This window comes from Phasianus colchicus, chromosome 14 (assembly GCF_987193195.1).
Source record: "Phasianus colchicus chromosome 14, bPhaCol1.hap1.1, whole genome shotgun sequence".
Lineage (NCBI taxonomy): Eukaryota > Metazoa > Chordata > Aves > Galliformes > Phasianidae > Phasianus > Phasianus colchicus.
Genome location: NC_143449.1, coordinates 16708246 through 16729931, shown reverse-complemented (window position 1 = coordinate 16729931; position 21686 = coordinate 16708246). Strand labels below are relative to the sequence as shown.

Genomic DNA, 21686 nt, shown 5'->3' with positions numbered 1-21686 from the left:
AGTGCAGTCTAAATAACCATTCCCCTGACCATTTTCAGCTATTTCACTCAGTAGCTTAAAAAAAAAAAAGCATCTAAAATATGCCATGAGACATGCAAGCATCCAGACAAGACAGTGAATGTCAACAACACGCTGCTGCAAATCCATTCCTTGCCATCAAATGCTTTAAGTCACTTACCACTATGCAGGTAAATGACTTAAACTGATGGGAAGTAAAGGTTTCTCTCAAAGGTGACTTGGCTCAAAACCATTCATCTGCGTTATCTGCCTTTCCATTACACTGAGCAGAGATACAGCCAGGGTCTCTCCATAAATATCTCTACGGCTTTCTTTTCTTTCTTCTTCCTCTGTAAGAGCGTAACCATATGCTAAGTTTAGTGGGTGTTTTCAGTTGTTTCCTAGTTTGTAGTTTAAAAAAAAGATTTGATTGCAAATCAGTAACAATCAGATGTAGTTCCAGTGAAGTCAGCACAAAACAAGTACAAATTAGCATGACAACTGTACAGCAGCCTCGGGTACAGCAAGGCCAAATGTGAGCACAGCCAGCTTTCAGGCTGCCGTGCGAGTTGGAAAACTATTACCAGATAATGATAACTTTTAGAAAACATACCATCGAGTACAACTTGTACATTTTAACTACTGTTTTTCTGCCTGTTTACAGATGATTTTATAAAGAAATGGTATGAAACAGATAGCAGCTTCATGACGTGCTTAACAAGTTATCTTCTGAAGTCAAAATCCATTACCCTGAAGTTTCCACCGTGCTGCCTTTTTGTCTCTCAAGGTGCTCTTCACAACTCCTCTGCACATGAGAGCATCCACACTCCAAGCGAATTAAAAGAAAAAGACACCCCAGAAAGCTGGGTTTGTGCTTTTTAACCACAAGGCCACCGTGCGGACAAACTGTGAGCAGTATGAACGAGAGCCTCTTTGAACACTTGGTACCCGTCACCTACATATTTTTACATAATGCCTCACTATCTACTAATGCTCCTTCTCTCCGCTTACTGCTCATTAATCTGTGCTTCTAGTGAAGAAAGAAGTTTGGTGGTTCTCCTTCCCTGACATCTTTACAAACTGGAGAAGCCAACGAAGGATTTGCTGGCTAGCAAATCAGGACTCAGACATCTCATGCTGCGGCTGCCTGATCCCGTCTGAAAGGAAAGGTTAATGAGTTGATGAGTGCTTGCAGACAGCCCACCGCAGGGCCACAGAGCCTTTGTGAGCAGTGCCACGCGCCAGCAAACCGTGTCCTGACCCCTGCAAAAGGCATCAGCTACCCATGGGATGGGGTGTGCCGAGCCCGGGACAAAAGCTGGGGAATGAACACTACAGCCATCTCGGTTTACAGCAATGACAGCAGAGTCTTCTCCTTTGCTCAAATGTTATTTCATACTTCTACTTTCTTAAACAAATGTTCCTCAATGAAATCCAACAGACTGCACGTCACCCAGCAGTGAGCAGCCTGCAGCAGGCAAGGCATCCCCTCTGGAAAAGCAATGAGGATGTTTCAGAACAATGCCATCAGCTGCTCTCTATCCCAGAACCCTGCAGGTGAAGGGGAACTCCTGAAGGCCATAGTACTGAGCAATGGCCACATGTCCCCATGGCACCTGGCCAGGCTGTCACTGCTCAGGGCACTCAGGGGTGGCACAGCCACAGCTGACCTGGGGACCCTGCGCTGCCCTTCACCAAGCAGGGCTCACTTGTCTTTCCATTCATACAAATGAATTCAAATAACACAGTTCTTAAAGAATAATGAGGTAGGGGAAGCACGAGTAAAGAGTGAGAGCTCTCTTGGCACCCGATTCAAATCCGTGAACAGCTTCTCACAGGAACTATTTTTAAATTTCATATCAATCTGCTTGAGAAAGGTTCCTTCTGTTGCCTACAAATGTGCAAGCTCTCCCTTTGAAGAACCACAGTTCCAGGGCAGCAGTCCTGAACTCGCAACCTAATTGAGACCCAAATTTGACGACTGAAGTTCTTCACAGCCACACAACACCCACAGAGCACACAGGCAGATCCCTCCTAGCATCAGTACAGCCCCTGCATCACTTCACCAAGAGCCCTTCTATCTTCCTAGCATGTTTACAGGTAGTGCATGCTCATGTGAACCAACACACACCAAAGCATTTGACTTCTGGAATCACAGAAGGAGAACTGCAGCATGAGATTGGGGAAGGAAAAAAAACGCAGTAAGCATATAGATGCTGTGCGTGACCTGACCAGCGAGGTGAAACCATTGTATGCTGGGTTATCAAAGTTCCTGTATGAACGCATTGTTCAGGCTTAAGAGGTCTGTGAGAAAAAACAAGCAACGGCACTACACAATGGATGCAGATAAGCAACCTCTGAACAAAGCCCTGGGTGACTGCGAGACAACGGGAAAACTTATTAGCTGTGAGCATCCTATATCCTGTCTCCAATAAAGCAACACAGATGTTGTGCTAATGCAGGGCGTAAAAAGATGAAAAGAGCACTGAGCAGCGATGGAGCTCTCATTGGGGAGGAAAGGATCAGCGTTCAGCAGCTGTCAGAGGGGAAGAGGCTGAGCACAGAGACGTCCATAGGATGGGCAAACAAAACCTCCTCGTAACAGGTTAGTGTTAAGGGTGAGGCCCCAGTCCAATGCTGTGCAGAGGGCTGAACCCCCAGCAGGCAGCAGTATGGTGAAAGACAAAGGTGAACTCAGTGCCCCACAGCCACTAGCGAGAGAACAGCTGCACACTCAGACAGCTCCACATGTGTGCATAGCATTGCCCTTGCAACCGGTAAGGGAGGCCACTGTTATGACCACAAGTCCCTCGATACTACTGCAAACAGGGCCTTGCAAGCCCAGCTCTGGCCCTAGAACAGAAGGACTATTGTTTGAATGGTTAGTCACCAAGGCTGTTATCTCCTCTGGGAAACGTGTGGTGCACACACACACATCCACCCACCCTGGCTAACCAGCCGGTTGTTAAAGCAGGCTGTGGTTCTGGAGCTGCACCCTGCAATGGGGCAGCAGCACCGGGCACTCCCAGAGAGAGCACCCAGATCCACCCAGAAGATCTCTGTGGAGGAAAGAAGGGCTCGGACCCACTCCCTGTGGGAGCAGCAGGGTGCAGAAATTGCCCCCACCATCAAGCTGTGTGCTCTCTCTCCTCCAGGTGTGCTGGCTGGGAGGGGAGACAGAACTGCCCACTCTCCTCAGGCTGAGGACAGCCCCATGGAGTCTAAAAAACCCATGAAAATTGGGATCTAGCACATACAGGGCACATACTACTGTGCCAGGAGAAAACTGCAATGAAAACATCATTTAACAACCAGATGCAGAGGGAAGAAGCTGAGCTGCTGAAGATCATACCCAACTCTTTTTTTCTTCTCCTTTCTCAACACGGTATTTCCCATCACATCCCCCACTGCTGAAGCGCGCTTTTGTTGCAAGGGACATGGAAATATCTTACATGGCGTTACAGCACTCCTTTCAGTTCACAAATGAATGCTATAAAACAAACATATTCATCTCTTCAAAGGTATCTGCACTGCCACTGGCGACAATTCAGAAAGTTTCAAGGGCACAAAGGACGTGACTTTCCCCCTCCCCATCTGATAAAGAATATTTTTGTCCCTCACCATCATAAGGCCAGCACTGTAAATAAACATTTGAAAGTCACTGCACAACTAAAGTCGTTGCATATATTCAGATTAAAACGAGCAAAACCAAATGCAAATAGGAAGCTTGAACTTCTTGGTGAAAGGGAACAGAAGTGAAAATATAAAAAGCCACAAACGGTGATAAAATGGATAAAGCCGTGTTAGACCAGATCCAGCCCCGGTCTGAACCTGCGCATACAGAACTCCACCAGTTCTGTTAGTCATTGTGTTCATAAAAATAAACCCCAAGGTTTTCATGCAACAGTTGAAGGGAAAACTTTCAAGCCTGTAAAATTCACCAGATTCCTTTTAGAAATTCAAACAGGTTAATTATTCAAATCAAAACACCAGACACAACGTGAAGAGCTCTCAAAAGCAATCACGCATGACATTTCAAGGTTTTTATCAGCTCAGTTAAACCAACCTTGAGAGGTTTCACTTGAAAAAGAAAAACACACAAGCAAAAAAACCCTCAGCTCAGAAAGTGAATACTTCCTAAGTTTTGAAAGTTACTCCAGAACCCTGACAGTGATAAGGAATCGAGAACCATTTGCTTCCTGCAAAACTGACCATACAGAGACAACTGCTGGCGAAAAGGCTCAGCCTGAACCTGGACAAGCTCAGCAGATCCGTGGTGCTCTCACATCCCTTGCAGAACACATTTTCCCAACACCCTTTTTTCCCTGTGAGCGCTGCTCTCCAAATATTTTGCCTGTTCCTCATCTACAGGACAGTGGTAGAGTACATCTGCAGCTCCGTCTCCAGGAAATAGACATAAAGCTGATTCATTATCTTAAAATGCTGCTTTCATTTCTGCTCATTAAAAGCACATTTCAGATCTCTGTGCTGAATACATGGCCAATGTGCTCTGGACACAAACGAAGCACTGGGTTTCAGTTCTCTACTTTTCTCCTTTTGGTTTCATTTACTGCCCACAACATGCATTCCTCATTTCCAGGAGAGCTGCATCAGACCTGAGCTACAGTTAGGAAATGTTCTGGACAAAATTCTCTTTTTTCTCTCCATGATGCGACACTTGATGCAGTTACACCTGATGCCAGATCCAACCAATGCAGCACCGTGGCAGAGTTCTCCCCTCATCACTTATTTCCATTCTGGCTGTGATCTCTAAGCAAAAAGCGATCTGGAACTTCCCATTTTTGAATGAGACCAAACAAAGGAGAGGCAGGCTCCCGGCTAACCCAGATTTCAGGAGCCACATCCCACACCAACCTTTCGGCAGAAAGAGAGCAAAAAACAGTTCTGTAACACTCATAGCCGAGCGATTCGGAAGAGAAGGAAAGCAAGTGAGCTTAGGTAACGCACGTGTTAGACGTCCTCACCTTTAGGGAGTCAAAGCAGGCAATAACTCGACCATTTTCCACATGGCAACTCCGTGACGGATGGGCGAACTTGCACTCTGCATCAGACCGAGAACAAGTTCCTCTCTGAAACTCTCGACACACTTCTAACGTCAGCCATTTTGTATCACGAACCAGGGAAACGTTCACAGCCATATTAAAAACAAAAATTAAAATGCAAGCAATCGCACCCTTCTTCAGGGCAATATTTACTGCTGATCTTCTTTTCTTTATTTAAAAAAAAGGGTAAAAAAGTGAATTCAAGTGAAACGTGAAGAAATAACTAACTTGTTGCTTTGGTAGAACTCCTATTCATCAGCACTTAGGTTTTCATTTAAGTCAAATCGTGTTTGTTTAAACAAGAATCAAACATAAAGCCAATCATAAAATAGAAATCTTATCAGAGTAACTGCAAATCAAATTAGAGGCCAGCTCCTAAAAGTGCAATTGTAGAAGTTAAAATATAAGTGTTATATTTTGTGCCACTGCCGAAGTTACTTGAAAATAACTGGCAGACTTTCAAAAGAATTCTGTGCTCTCCGGTTAATGGTTTCAATTATTCTTGCAAAAAGCATATGCTGCTGGCAGCACTTCAGTTTGTGGAATGGTCTCAGTCCTTGGGGGGAAAACTTTTTTTTTTTTTCCTTCTTTTTCTTGCTTCTCAAAATTACTGTTCACGAGCATCAAAACGAGCAAAAGGATGTTAGGTTTTTCTTTTCTTTTTTTTTTTTTTTAAATATTTGCTACATAGTCGGGGGAAGAAAAAATGGCTGAGCAAACTGCGTGCAAACAGGGAGCACAAAAAAAAAAAAAAAAAGAAGATGGATGAGTTGCCGTCAGGGTACGGACTGCAAGCAACGCCAAATTAAAAAGAAAGGGGTGAGGGGGAAGAGAGAGGCAGCCCTAGACAGAAATCCAAGCAGCGGTGGCTTCAGGAAAGGCACTTTTCAGCAACCTGCAGGGAAAAGAGAAATAGAATCAGCTCCAACCAGACAATCGCCCCTCTCCAAACTCAGCGTTAAGCGGCAGCCGCACGCGCGGGGCTCCCCAGACGCTGACAGTGCGGCACAGTGCAGTCAGCCATTGTAGATAAAAAGGGCATTTCCCACACGAAGCTGCGCATGGGAGGAGGAAGCAACCAATTAGATCGGCTGTTGCAGCAGAAGCTCTGGGCAGCCGCCCAATAAAAGAGATTGTTTCAGATCGATCTCTTCTGGCAGACGTTCATTTTTGTGCCCACTGCACACGGAATGCCTCGGCCTCAAGGCTGTGCCCGGCCCAGGCCCCAGCTTAATGCCTGTGGGGCAGGGGTAGCTCTGTAAGCAGGCACCATTCCACACAGAGCAGCAATACCCCACCGCGGGGGCTTTAGGAACGGTGCATTTTTTCCATTCATCTCCCCCACCTCCTTCCCCTCTTCTGCAGGAGCACAGCAGGAAGAGCAGCCGTGGTTCCCTGCGCACAAAGCAGAAGGAAGCGGCGCAGCTCAGCCCTCCGCCCGCTCCGGTGGGTTTAACCCACTGCCATGCCGGCGGTGTGACGTGAGGACACGCGGTGGTGCATCCAGACGTTTGGAGCCTATGAAGTGAAAAGCAAACCTGGCAGGGAAACGTGAGCCGTGCGTAAAGGGAACAAATTAACCCCTTGTTCACAGCCACACTTCTCCGTGAGAGCGAACACTGCTCAAGCCGTTCCGACTCCAGCACCTCATACTGCACAACAAGCAGCTCCCAATGCACCCCATCCCAGGTGCCCTTGGCATCCATTATTGCAGCCATCCTTAAGAGTTCCACTCTAATATGTGATGCACCAACGCTGTACATCAAATATTACTGATGTTGTGGAGGTTTAGGTCAGATATTAGGAGGAAGTTTTTCACACACAGGGTGGTGAGGCACTGGAACAGGTTGCCCAAGGAGGCTGTGGATGCCCCATCCCTGCAGGCATTCAAGGCCAGGCTGGATGTGGCTCTGGGCAGCCTGGTCTGCTGGTTGGCGACCCTGCACATAGCAGGGGGTTGGAACTGGATGAGCATTGTGCTCCTTTTCAACCCAGGCCATTCTGTGATTCTATGATCCCATCTTCTAACCTCCTAAAACACTGCCATCCACTCTGGCAAGCTCTTGGGGAGTGCAGCATGTTGCTCACATGACCGCTGGTAAGGCTTCAAACTTCTGCAGAAGAGCCTTCAACTACAAGAATAGGAAGCTTTCATTCCTCTTTTATTATTGGTGTGACTTGCAATTACGCCGATCGGTAACCGAGACCTGCTGGAGCAGCCACACAATGCTAGGAGGAAGGCGTGTGGGAAGCTGCTGTCAGCGGCTGCAGGGGGTGGGGCAGGGAGCCTGTTTGATTCATGGGCTGAGTTATTTCACACGGAAAACAACATTTGCTAAAACTACACTATAAGTCTGCTCTAGGCTGATTGGAGTCGAGTTTCTAACAAAGCGCCTGGATTGTTGAATGCAGGACGGCTGCAATGGTGCAGAAGTTCTGCTAAGCCATGCTTCTGGGAAGACCTCTGCATTTTTGGACATCAGGTGGGGAACAGCAAGATCAGATTTGCTAGATGTGTTTTAAACTTCAAAGGAAAGTAATAAAAAGCACATCTCACCACGCTTGTGTCTTCTGGGATTTTAAGAAACAGGGATGCTCTCAATCAACTCTGATTTTGTGGAAGGAGCAAATCCACACACAAATCCCATTCACTCATGTCTCCCAGTCCGAGTGAGCTCAGCGAGCAGGAAAAGATGTGCAGAAGCCTCCCTGCAGCCAGCTAGGGACAGGCTGGGCGCAGCTCTCTAAAACGAGCTACAACAGGTCAAATATGGGTGGGGATTAGAAGGAATGCTCCCAGGAGCTGCTCTGAGCAGACTGAAGTACAACCATCTTGTGCATTAGGTGCCTACTGCACAGTTTCAGGCTCCAGGGAAAGCAAGGCTCTGAACTTCACATAACCACAGCACATTGTGCAAGCAGCATAGCTGTGACTATTATTTCCGTGAGAAATCCTAAGGTCTGTAACAACGCAAGCGTTTGTCTTTCTCTCACCCATGTAATTCAGGAGCACACCATGTGCTCAGACTTTACAGGCACACACATACTCAATAAGCTGTTTGGGGTCCTCAAGATGGAAGATAAGTCACGTAAATCCTAGAAGTCATTAAGCCACAAATATTGAAACGCTCGGATACAGGTAACATGGCTCATATTGCTCTCTTACAACTCCTAGAAACAAAACTACAAAGTATTTGATCTGCCGATAGAAACAGAAAGGAGAGCCCTGCCCCACAGCCTGCAGAAGGGCACAGGTTTGCTCAGCAGTCAGGAGCAGATACCAGGAATATTCTGCCATGAGAACCACACACCCACCTCCCTGCAGGCCAACAACATCACAGAGTCTCACACGGGTGCTATAACATGGGCAGCTAACCAAATAATATCTTACAGTGCCAGTGCATCTTTGCTACCTGCCTGACAAGCAGCAGAGCATCCCTCAGCACACACAGCCCAAATCCCTCATTGCACACACACAAGGCTTAAGCACTGCTTCACCCCGAGCACAGTGGCAGTGACAGCGGCAGGGAGGACAGCTGGAGCTGTACTTGAGTGCTTTGCTGAATCAGAAGAAATGCCTCTGGTTCCCAGGTTTATTGAGGCCGGGAGAGCAGCAAGCACAGACAGAAGTCATCATGTTCAGGCTTAAGTGATTGCAGCCCAGAGGAGCACGAGCTAGGATTTTCTGCGAGTCAACAAATACAGTTCTGTCAATGTTTGGATTGTTGCAAATTCCCTCTCCGTGCAGCCACAGGGAAAGCCTAAAATGTGTGCTTTCTGGGCTGACATCACACAGAGCGCTCATGTGCTGCAGTCAGACTCCCCGCAGACAGCCAGAAGATAAAAACAGTTGACAGAAACCCACCCCTGACACTGAAGTTTCACTTCTCCCCGTTTCAGCTCCTGGCAGCAAACAATCACAGCCACTCTCACCATGATACATCCTTACAGCTCTGTGCATTTTACCCTTCTTGGGAACTGGCATTTCATTCACTTTGTTCTCCAGCTTGTTTCAAACGGGAGGAATAAAAGCATCCATGCCAAAACCAACATCTAACGAGGTTACAAAGTAGCTCCGCAAAACACAGGTTTCGTTAGCTTGCAGGAAATACAACAAAGGCAAGGTGCTGCCTTTTGAACCCTTCCCAGCGAGCCAGGCCTGCTGCACAGCTCAGCTCTGCACAATCCAGCTGCAACTGCAGCATCAAAGCTGCAAAAAAGCAGTAAAAGAGAGAAAAGGCTGTGGTTTCATCTCTTTAAGGAAACAATGAGGATCAAGCCCCTGCTCCAGGGCTGCTTGCTGGGCCAAGCGCAAATTGCTTGAAATACAGCAGGATGGGGGCTTGCCCCAGATGTCAGAGCCAGCCCTGCAGCTAAGGAAGGGAATGGGGACAAGAGCAGTGTGACAAGTGAAGGGCATACGGGTGTTTGCTGCCCCCGCTGCTCGAGGTAATGTGAGGACAAACGTCTTGGCACAATAGTTGGATGCCTCTTGCTTGCATGAAACCGATCTCTTGCACTGACACCCCCCGCGGATGGCAGCTCCCGAGCACGCTTCCTGACAGCCAAGTTCAGAGATGGTAATTTGTGTGACAGGGTGGATTCGAGCAGCTCCCACGTGTAAATGATGCTATTTAAAGAGTTGAAGTTTTTTTGCCTTTTTTTTTTTTTAATTTTTCTCCTCCAGAGAGAGAAAAAAAAGTGACTCAGTAAAAGCAGCAAGGTATGGTTCTATATTTACTGTTCCTCAACAATTTCTAGGTCGTGGCTGCTCAGATGAGAGGCAAAAGTGCTTTCATCCTAACTGACAGCACTGGTGAGGCAGAAGGAAAGATACTTCCCTTCACCTGCTGGGAGAAGGCAGACAGTGAGGGGGCACTGGGCTTTCTCAAGGCCAAGCTCCAGCTTTTTGTTGCACCCAAATGGGTGCAGAACAACTTAGTGCATCCGCCGTCCCTTCCGTGATATGCCAGGATGTGAAGCCTCTCATTCATAGACAGATGCAAGATGGTTTCAGTGACAAAAAAAAAAAAGCTTCCAAATAAATGCTGTGTTCCTGGAATACTGCATAGCAAAGAGAAACGGGAACAATAAAAACAGCACATTGAACTATTTTGTTCTGAAAGAGAAACAAAAGCCTTTAGAGAGCTACAGCAATCCAACAGCATTTTCATATCCTCGTGGAAAGCAAAGCCAGAGCATCTTCCCAAGTTGTTTCTTCTCCACTTTCACAGCAGAAATAAAGAAGGACATGGGAAGCTTCATCCTTGCTCTTCAAAGGTGCCCAAGAGTCAGCATCAAGATTCTGCCAGGGGGTGCCATACTGGTACATGTATTGGCAGTGAGGCATAAAAAAAGGAAAAGCACTGCAGGGAGCTTTCACAGCCAGTGAGGGGAAAGCAAGCATCTTCAGCCAGGACCTACCGAGCCACAGTGACATTCGAGAAGCTCATTTGAGTCTCCAAGAGCATGCGGCAAGGAAGGTACTGCCATGACTGCATCACAGAGCAGCTCCGCTGGGCTTACGAGTGCTTCAGAAGCAAAGCTGGCACGGCTGTAAACAGCAAAAGAAACCACAAAAATAACCCTCATGAGATCAATACATGGATCCTCCGCTGCTCAAGTCCAGATTAGCAAGGCTCTTACCCTGCATCACACAAAAACCTCTCAAATGGCTGCAGACTCAAATTCCTGTGACAGTGCCAGCAGCGTGTAGGCAGCGGGCACACGCTGCGTGCTTGGAACAGAGGGATCTGCACACACTGCGGCCTCCCAGCAGCTCTTTCTCCTCGCCCGTGCACTTACTGCTGCAGGATCCAAGCTGAAGAAGGTCAATGAATTTTCTAGCACTTGCAAGAGGTATTTTTTGCTCTCAAATTAGAAAATATTCTATTTTTTGCTCCAGCCCTTATATTAAGCAAACACTTCGGGAACTTGGTAGGCACTTTGAATATTTCCTTTGTGAACAGTCTGTACCTGGACACACTCCCTCAGGGAACAGTTTACTTAATGCGAGGTAGACCTTTACAACAGGAAAGAAGTAAAGCTTTTGTTCTCCTACTAGATGAACAGAAAAACAGCAGATTTTCTACCACAGCCATGCCTGAGAAGTTTGTTTGAGATCTAACTGCAGCTGTTGAGAGCCATGAATCACCAAGGATCACACTGCACACCCAAGAGTCCAACTTCAGCCCTGACTGCTGTCTGTTCAGAAAGGACAAACCCAGAAACCACACACAAATAAAACACCCCCAGCGCTGCTGCAATGGAAAAGCCTTACTGACAGGATGCAAACCAGCTACAGAAATGGCTGTGTGCAAGAGCTGGATGTTTGGGCATGCAAATACCACACATCTCTGTGCACTGCCACTCATTCTCCTTCCCCCACTCACTCACGCCTCTGGCTTGGAGTCACTTTTTGGAGTGTGGGTTACTGGTCATGACTTCTATGGAATGAGCAGCACAAACTGAATTCTCGGTGGCTGAGGATGCATGTACTGCACCCCAAATCACAGAAAACTTGCCCAAAAGCACCTTGCTAAAGCTGCTGGATTTATAGCACCCCAGAAGACAGGTGCAGTACTCTGCAGGGTCAGTAGTACTGCATGTTGCTGTCCTTGAGAAATGGGCTGTCCACCACCTACCTCTGCAAGCACTGCTCTGTTCATAATGGCACTGGCATGATCTACCCTGACCTGGGCTCTTCTCTTACCTGGAGAAGTGGCAGCTGAGGAATCAGAAAGCTAACGCAAACAATAGATAACAAAGAACTGTGAGAGAAGGAAACCTTTCAGTGCAAAGAAGAAAAAAAACACCAAAACCTTGGTGAGCTTCTCCCTCCATTACAAACATGCGTTTCTCCACATTTGCATCTTGCAACAAACAACTATAGGAAAAATAAGTGCAGTATCTAATAAAATATTTGAAAAAAATCCATTTCTGAACTCTATCATTCTTCACTGTGGTCCGTGGCGCTCCTACTCCCTCAGCTGCCTGAAATCTTCACAATCTGCTTTTCTTCATCATCAACCTCCTGTCCAGCAACATGCAAAGAACACCTCTCCTCTTTGCTCCTGTGAGACTGGCTCTTCTCCAAAACACTTCCACAGGCAAAAGGCTGACAGCTATTTGCCACTGTCTGCTGGGGAATTCTAAGCCAAAAACCTAGTAGAGGAGTACTGCAATTTAAGGAGCTTTTTTTGTGTAATTATTTGTCTCTGAACGAAGTCAGAAAGCTACAAGTGCTGAAGTCCCACACATGCCCTGCAGAACGAATGCATTCCCATAGGGTGCTCCAGGACAGCACACAGTGCTTCAAACAGAACTTCCCCCAGCTTCACTGAAAACATTCGCTGTTGAAAGTAACAACCCCTACCACACCTTTGTTGTTCTTCTGGGCTTTTGATTTCCTACCATCAATTTATTTGAGACCAGGCAGAGGATAAGACCTTTCCTCCTTCGGCTTTCCACTAGGAGTGATGGAGACCACCTGCAGATCCTTCTCACCTGTGAGATATGGGCATTCTGAGCGCATCTCTCCCCAGCCAGAGACACACAGAGAAGGAACCCACACCTGTCAGATCTCTTCTGGCCTCACACGAGGCAGCTCCCTGGGACCAGAGGCCAGAGAGCAAGTTAGAGCACAATGGTTAACTCAAAGGCAGCATTTTCTCTGTGGTGCAGAAACAGCTACGATGCTTCTCTGAAGCAGTGCTAAAATCCCCTCCACTGCCAGCACCACTACAGAGGGGTTAGGACCACAATTACACCAGCTGCAAACACTCACAAAAAAAAGGAAAAAAACGTTGGCAGGGATCTCTAGAGGTCAGCTAATCCACAGCCCTGCTCAAAGCACAGCCAGCTTCAGAGGTGGATGCTTCCATCTCCAAGCACAAAGAGAGTTGTCTGGCACAAAGAGAGCTCAATTGAGTCAAACAGATTTACAGAGGAGACAGAAAAGGCCAAGGCTCATTAAGGCTTGTTCCTCACCACGTAATCATAAGAAATAGGATCAAGCAGATGTATCCCACAATCTACCTGATTATCCTGCTCAGTGCTCAAGAAACCCCCAAGGTCCCTGACAATCAACCAAGTGTCCACGCATTTGGGCAAGCCAATGGGGACACAGCCAACAGCAAGGAATCCTGTCACTGACCTGCCCTTTGCAGGATGCTGCTGGCAGCACTGACAATCAGCCTTTCCTAAGCTTCCAGCACAGCCTTAGCCTTCAAGCCAGACAACGTGTGCCATGAAGCTGCAGAATGAGTGCAGTACGAGGTCAGCTCAGCCATTCAGCGCTGCACAAAGACCAAGGACTTTGGGAAGGCATCCCCAGGCTCAGAGCTGGAGGCAGGCTGCAGCGCCCATCCTGCACACCAACGTGTGATGGGGCACTGAGGAGCAAGGTGAAGCCTGCTCACAAGGAGCTGAAGAGAAATGCTGCAGGTTCAGAACATCTGTGGCTACGATGAGCCCTGGGCTTCCCAATCATGTAATCCCAGTGCTCCAGGAGACTTCTCGAGCCTGCCTCCAGGGCAATAAGAAGGCATTTTCCTTTCAGATCTCACAGTCCATCTCCTTGAAGTACATCCCTGCCCACACACACGCACAAACACACTGCAGATTCACACGGTAACATTAGCTGTCCAGCCAGGTGAAAACTGGCCTGCAGAAAGAGGAGACAGCCACTTGGACAGCAGCTTCAATTCTCTCAGCCGGAGGAACTCACAGAAAACAGAAATAGTTTTTCTTTCAACATTCTTTGTATTGAGTGCTTGGATAAGCCATAAGAAACTTGGCAGCGAACCAGTTTGGTACAAACACAGAGCACCAGAACACAATGCAGTCATCACAAAGCCATCACTCTGGGCCAGACAGTAATTTTCCCCTTTGCACAGGGCAGGCCTCCAAAGCCTTTATGCTACTACATTCAAATCCATCTGAATTACATGATGTGTTACAAAATGAGGAGTCATGCACAGTAATGAAAGCACCTATCACTTCAGGGCTACACAGAAGGGCACAACGCATACAAAGGTACCGAAGAATCATTTGTGAAATGACTTCAGACCTGGGAAAAAGGTAGCTTTGATTTATTCCTAAACTCAGCCCTAAACAGCATCTTCTGGTTGCAAATCAAATGCGATGACTGAAAAAGATGGGAAGAGTCAACAAAAGCATCCAAGATACTTAGGATAATTTCTTTCAGCATTAAAAAAAAAAAAATGCAGGAAATCAGGAAAAGCAAACATACCAACAATTGAGAGCTTATTTTCCATTCCATACACCAGAAAACCCAGGGCAGCCCAGCCTCAAGCCCCAAAGGCACTGCTCTCATACAGGTAGTTCCCATAGGCCGCTACTTACACAGGACAGATGCTCTAGTCTGCAGATCCCAGACTCTGCAGACAGGGGCTCAAATCTTGCCTCAGCTGTGTGCAGCACCAGTGACACTGGACAAAGCTGCTCAGTCCCTCTGCAAGTGGGACCTTTCTCTTGGTGATGCTTTGCAAATAAAACCCAAGAATGGCAGTCAGGCATTATAAAACATCTATAGATGTAGAGGCTGTTTAAGCATTAGATGATGCGACCTCTCGGACCCCAGAGTCATTACAGCATGAAACAGGATACAGAGAGGGAGGAGGGGAGCATGCACATACACATACATCTGCCCCATTACTCCAGCAGGCTGCAACAGGATGAAAGGCATGTCCAACAGCTCCAGTCCTGCTTGCACAGCAATAAACACCCTGCCAGCACAGAAGCACTGCAGCAGAACACGGGTGGGGGGAACAGCAGAGCCAGAAGGCACCTAGAAGGATTAAGAGCCCATTCTGAAAGTGTACTTCTGACACCCAGTACCACCTGCCTGGTGAGTGCCCAGGGGCTGTGTGCCTGGTGTGCCCATGGGGACAGAGAGGGGTTGAGCATCTGCACACAGAGGAGCCAATTCTGTGTGCAGAGCTAAGCTCTGAAAAAAAAGGCAAGAAAAAGACAAAGTCACCCTTAAGGCACTTCCCAAGTTGCTTAAAATTAGTGTGTTGGCCTCTCCTGCCTTCCACACCCCCCAGAATCTATTATTCATTGCTCTTCATCTCATTGCCAGGTAGGTGAATCAACTCTGCAGTGACTGAACATCCTCCATTCCCCCTAAGATGTCTGAGTCACAGACATCAACATAAGTCCTGAGATCTTCAATCATCTCCCCACCTTCCTGCATCTGTGTAACACAACGACCTACAACTTCTCCCCCATGGAAGGTCTTAGCAACAGGAATTACTTTTGATTTCCCTCCTAATGCTTGTGGTGTGTTTTTCTTCCAGAAAACAACTGGCTTAATGTGAAACCACAGGATCAAACCAGGGGTCTGAGAATGCAGGCTCTAGCTAGCCATGGCTCACGTTTGGATAAACAGTGCCTTCCACGTGCTGTATCCTTGCCAGCACCCTGCAGCCCCAAACACACAAGCACCCATCTCTGCTTGGTTGGGTATCTGCCAAAGCTGACTTCAAAATCAGCAGACAAAAGCAAAACAGGGATATACTCCCCCAAATCCAGAGCGTGCTCTTGGAAACACCAGTGCACTTAATTCCTTCCCCCAAGGGAAAGAGCTTGGATGATGGCAGAGGAAAGAGGGGATAGATGGCAAGTGGAGTCTTTGTTTTAATTGGCTGCTGTTAAGAACATTAGAAGGATGTTTGAAGGAGAATGATTACAGGCAGAGTGCAGAGGAGGTAATCAAAGGTGTCCAACAAACTGAATTTATGATGTGGCTTAGCAATCTATCACCTGGCTATCATTCCTACGTACATGCACATACATAAGCCTCAAAATATATTTAGCTTGGGAGGTCTGAAAAAAAAAAAAAGTCTCTTCTTGCAACCCCAGCTAACAGCCACTCTGCTCCTTATAACATTACAGAAGCTACTTATTTCCAACAGAGGAGGCAAGCCAGTTCAGATCTAAAGGATAAAAATTGTTTTAAAGTCTTCTAAATGTGAAGACAACTTTGTTTACGAAATACATACAAGGGAACACATGCATACAGCACAAACTCAGCACTGGAAAATTGGCTCCCTACAATTCCCTGTGATATAGATTCATTTTTTCCAGAGGAAGTCCAATGGTCTTGTTTGTTTTCACCGCTAATAGAGGAGTTCAATGAAATTTTATATTGGAAAAGTCTAATAAGGTCAGAACAACAGAACAGAGCGACTAGGAAGGAATGAATAGCCTTGCCTTTTATTTTTAGCATAAGGATAAAGGTGGAGCCTTGTAAGAGGCAAGGGATGGGCCTGTTTTGGCACACACAGCCAGGCTGGAACACTATGTCCTGTGAGACTGGGGGTGTTGAGTTTATTTTTGCAGCAGCAAATCCCTCAGTGAAATCAGCAGCAAGAAAGCAGAGGGGTCCAGTTTGGACAATAAGCAACAGCCCCAGGGATCGGTTGCAGCAGGGCAGCTCTCAGCCACGTGAGCAGGGAACACTCACCTCCCCCTGACCACGTTTCCTTTTCTTTGCTGGAAAAATGAGCACTTTCAGTAGCTCCGGTGAACTGAGGATCTCTCTACTGCTGCACGTTAAGGGGAAGCCAAGTTACAGCAGGATGAGCACTGTGGAGGAAAGCAAGAGCAAGAACAAGACAGCGCGGCAGAGCAGAGGCGACACGCTGCAAAGCAGCATGGCAGGAACAGGACTCAGCCCATTTCCAAGTGCCAGGGCTGGGTGGCAGAATGCAGTGCGATCGCCTCAGGGAGGGATGAGATGCGCCAGAAGGAGACAAAACGAAAAGGAAGGAACACAGCTAAATAAAAAAAAAAAACAACCAAAAACAGGTGGAGCAGGAAGTGACTTGACTGGGATAAACAGGTAAGAAGGAAAAAGGGTGCATTCAAGAGCAAGCAGGCTGAGGTCTGTTTCCTGGCACAGGCTAATCTGATTGGCATGGAGATACAAGAAACAGAGGCTTAAATAGCTCATGGGAGCAGATCCTCGGCTGGGGAGGGCCATCACCACTCCGCAATTAACTCCGTCACCGCTCAGCCCTGTGCGGCACACAGCTATTGAGCGCAGCGCTGCCCCTGCACCAAAAGCAGGGACTTGACCCCGCCGAGCACAACCAATGCAGAACAAAAGAGAACAAGATTAAGCGCCTTTGTAAGGGTTAACAGACAATAGAGAACAAGCTGTTCCATGCATTCAGGTCAGGAAAAACAGGACTGGGACTTGACACAGACGCAGCGCACGCATCGCTGCCGCCCCACCAGGGCCCCGCTTAACCCCAACCCCTCTGTGTGAGGAGAGGACCACCCCACCCGCGCTGCCACGGAGCAGGATGCTCTTTTCCTTTCAGCACAACCCATATCCTCAAATTCCCCTCTTCACCCCATGGGACAGCACAGCTCAGAGCACCTCTGAGAAAGGGAGCAGACGGGGAGGGACGGCCCTCCCTTCCCATGGAGCCCAGCCAAGGACGAGCAGCCAGCAGCCACCCACTGCCACCCAAGAGCAACAGCAAGGCAGACATGCGCTATCTCCCAGCCCGATAGTCTCCCAGCCTCCCACTATTTTTAACTCAGAGGATTTCCTGAGCCTGCTGTGGTTTGCCTGACGAGCTTTCCCCAACCAGCTGCTCACTTGCTCCTCGTCCAGTCTCTCCAGCACTCGTGCGAGCTCCACGCACCCGCAGCATCCTCTGGCAAGGACCTCAGAGCTCCACGTGAAGGATGAAGATAAGCTCCCTTGGAGCCTCTGGCCACCATCACGCTCAGATCTCCCTACCCCCAGCACTTCAATAGGCTGCAGACCAAGCATCAGTCTCTTCTCAGACGCTTCTTTTTAGGGACTTCCAGTGTCAGCAGTAAGTTAAAGATTTATGGACAGCAGTTGGTGAAGCTTATTTCTCCCTTAAAGGGGAGGGTCAGAGTGACAGAGCAATTGTGGGATGAAATGTCACAATTCCCCACCTTTTGCAGGAGCTCAATACAAGCCTCCTTTGCAACCCTTGCAATTAAAAAAAAATATATTAACAGTGATTTTGAACACAAGACCCACAATTTAGCTAGCCCGCATTCAGGCTTTGTTAGCAAAGCAGCTCTTCTGTAGGCTGCAGCACAAGATTGAGTTACCTCTGCCCAACTACGCCAGGTGAAAATGTTACAGACCTTACCAGAAGAGCTCCAGGAGAGCTGCTCTCACCCCACTGCTCACAGAGCAGGCTAAGCTCTGGCCTCGCCAAGTCTGCAGGTAAGGCAGGGCTTGCAATTATGCAATACTGAGCACAATCACAAGGCATTTCCAAGGGACTGATGACCAGCTGGGTGGGGTTACATTACAATCCATTAACCTAATCAGCATTTAAACCTCAAGAACTAACCAGCAGAGGCTGCCACCGGGATTATAAAACAAAGTGAGAGCACACTGTTAAAACATGCATCTTCCAAGGCTCTGGAGAGCTTCACAGCTACACCTTCACAGCTAATCACATCACAGGCACAGGTTAGGAATAAATGCCCAGGGCTAACGAGAAAGTTCATCCATCTGATCTAGCACAGAAGTGCTTTCCCCTCCATCTCATGCCAACGTTACCTTCAGAGGCGCAGAGCCCACAGTAAACATAGTAAAAGAGTCTGTGTCATGTTCTGAGTTATCCCTTTTAGGAATTAGAGCAAAAATAAGTATTCGGGGAATGGGAACTGTGGTGCTTCCTCCTGCACGGTTTGCAGCATCAGAAAATGAAGCCCACTGGCAGAGCAGAACCATTACTCACAGGCCAGTTAAATTAGGAAGTCACTACTCTGCTGCTTTTTCTGCACACTTAAGGATTGCAGGGCAAGGGAAAAAGCACAGATTTCAAAGAAGTGTCCTGGAAATACTACGTGCCCTTGGATACCTCATATATTCCACTGGAGGAAGCGCTGAACTTAATTCACCTCTCTGTTTAATTGCTCCCTCTGCATGTTCACAAAGCACCAATCGCATGCCTTGGTTCTTATCAACTGAAACATGGTGGTGTTTGGTAATTAACATTTTTACATCTCCTGGAAGTCTTCTGCATGGCAGTACTTCCTGCTGGTGGGTTTTAATGTGCTGTCCTCGCTTCTCTGGAAGGCTGGCTTGCCAACAAGACCATCTCAGCTGTAGACATGCATGCATATAGGTGGACCATGACCTTGGAATATGAAGGATCTACCAGGACAAACGAGGCCCCTCTCCACCAAAACAGGTGTTGGGCTCTGCAGCAGGGATTTTTGCTGTTTTCCCATCGTTCTCCCCTTTTTGTGGTTTTAATTGCTAGTTTCATATATTTCCCACACTTCACATCATTTATGCCCCATTAGGGGCTCTGCTCGCCCTCTTTTTGTCTGGATCTTGGTTCCTTCAACACCTTCTAAATATCATTCCGTTAACACCTGATTTAATATTGCAACCCCTTTAATTACACACAATGGAGATTTCATTGGAAATCTGATTATTATTTGAAAGTCTGAGCATTTCATCCCAGCCTCTGAATTGATCTATTGACTGCTTTCAAATCTCCCATTTCAATTTTACATTTAACACTTTATATCCACAATAATTACACTTCCCATGATCAATATTAACAAACACCATCTCTGGCCCTCTCCCAATATCCCTCCAAAACAGCCTTCCAAAACTGCTCCGGCAGAACTCACGGGATGGATTTGTTCTCAAAGAGGGGCAGTTATGGCACTGATCTCTTCAGCAGGTGAGAAAAACCTCACGAAAACCAGTGGAAGTGAGTAAGAATCCGCAAGCAGCACTACCTGCAGAGCTCGGCGAAATGCCGATGCTGTTGAGCAGGGAAGAGATTGCCAGGCCACGTGGAGCTGAGCAGACGCAGAGCCCAGGCTGGTGGCAGTGTGGGGACTGGCCAGGCCCCAGGGCACAATGAGCATGCAGCCAGCGTGGGGTCCATCTGTCCCAGCTCAAATGGAGAGGGACCAGGCTCCAATGTGGGGAGCCACCACGGATAGGCTCTGCAGGAATGCCTGCCCACACAGAATAGCAGGTGAGCTGTACTTGGCTGGGTTCAGAACTGCATACAAGAACCAGAGCATGGGAAATGCTGACAGGGAGGTCAAGGCTTTGCCAGTCTGCCAGTCCCTATCTCCTGGCATGTCATGCGTATCGTGCCTGTGCCAGCCTGCAGATAGAGATCCCTCTGCTTGCTTCACCGCAGCACAGCCAGCAGAGCAAAGCACTTCTCTGAGGTGCTGGGCTGCCCAGGGGCACAGCTCTGCAGGACACAGCCCTGGGCACAGCTCCTCTTCCCGTAGCCAGACAAGACTCAGCAATCCAGCCCTGCTACAGGGCAGTACCAAAGGGCCGGACAGCCCAAGCCCACCTACGCCTTCTGAGCTGCAGATGCCTAGATTTGCAAGTAAAAATACATTTTCATAGAGGAACAAAGCCATCACCCTCTTTCACACTAATATTTTCCTATCAATCCTTCTCGTTACTACTTTGCGTGCCTGCAGTACAGCAGATCTCTTGTTAGCAGACACAAACCACATGGGCTAATTAAGGAAGACTCCCATCACACTGCCTTCACATCCAGCCACCACAAGCCCCGCAGGAGAAGGGGACTGCTAACAGCATTGAGAGCTCAGCTTGGGCAGGACAGCACTGAGTTTCCTTCTCCAGACACAGGACATGCAGCCGAAAGTGCCTGAGGGGAGTCAGTGCTCCTCCTACCCTGTCTGCAGTGCATTTGTGTTTCTACATTGCAAACGGAATAAAAAAAGATGTGTCCCCAATGCTGCATGAAGCGAGAGTATTTGTTCCTGAATAATTTCTCTAGTATATTAAGCACAAGTCATTCTTATGCAAAGGCTGCCCTGTACAGCTGCCAAGGTCAGCAAGACCTTGCTTTATTTGCTGCATAAGGGCTGGCTGTGCAACTTTTACTTATACATATTTTTCCATGCGTTTTCCTGCCTTAGATTCCCCTCCTGGTAGTACCTATGCATCTTGCTGTCTGTTCAGCAGGTCACGCCACCGTCTCTGGCTGCTGATAATGACTACCCAATATCCAATCCTCCAGTACAGTCAGAATTCCAGCAAACTCTTTCTTACAGTATGTTTAATTCAAAGGCACCGAGGACAACACTGAATAACCATTTTCAAGGAAAACACGCTCCGCAGCTTTTGCTAACAACATCAATGTGTTTCTATTTTCAGAGGGTCTTGACCCGCTATCCACTCACACAGCCATCACTGTTCACATTCTAGTATCTACATACAGATGATTTTTTGTGCAAGGATTGCATTCAACCGAGCGGCACCGCCTGCAAACACAAGCTCTGGATTACAATATCAGTAAGTATAGGTTTCAGTAAGCAGCCAAGTACGTGCACTTGCTGAACAGCCTGAATCTAAATAGATGCCGTGGTCTGAAAATAAGGCCCTCTGATTTTTAAAGGCAGGCACCTTCTGGAGCACTGCCAATGGTTATACCCAGACTTAGGGCCCTTTCCCTTAACCCAGCTGACAGCGTGTTGAGACCCCAGTTTGCTAAATGCTGAGATGCCATCAAGGAAACAATCAGGTATTTACGCAAGGCAGAAACATAGTATTTCAAGACTGCGCAGCCTCACAGCAGT

The 21686-nt window shown here is 47.6% G+C and overlaps 1 protein-coding gene across 18 annotated transcripts in view; it reads right to left on the bottom strand.

Annotated features, from left to right (window-relative positions):
- MBNL3 (muscleblind like splicing regulator 3) overlaps positions 1-21686 on the bottom strand; it is an 82549-nt gene that overhangs the window by 46502 nt on the left and 14361 nt on the right. For 13 of the 18 annotated variants that reach the window (XR_004167049.2, XR_004167048.2, XR_004167047.2 and 10 more), the window contains exon 2: positions 4983-5955. The exons of 4 other annotated variants lie outside the window; for them this stretch is intronic. Coding sequence is in view for 11 of the 14 variants with exons in the window: in XM_090150360.1 (XP_090006486.1) it covers positions 4983-5156 (174 nt within the window). In the remaining 3 variants the exon portion in view is untranslated. Of the gene's footprint in view, positions 1-4982; positions 5956-10484; positions 10596-21686 lie in introns of those variants that run through there. One more of the 18 variants, XM_031594223.2, reaches the window with a different exon arrangement.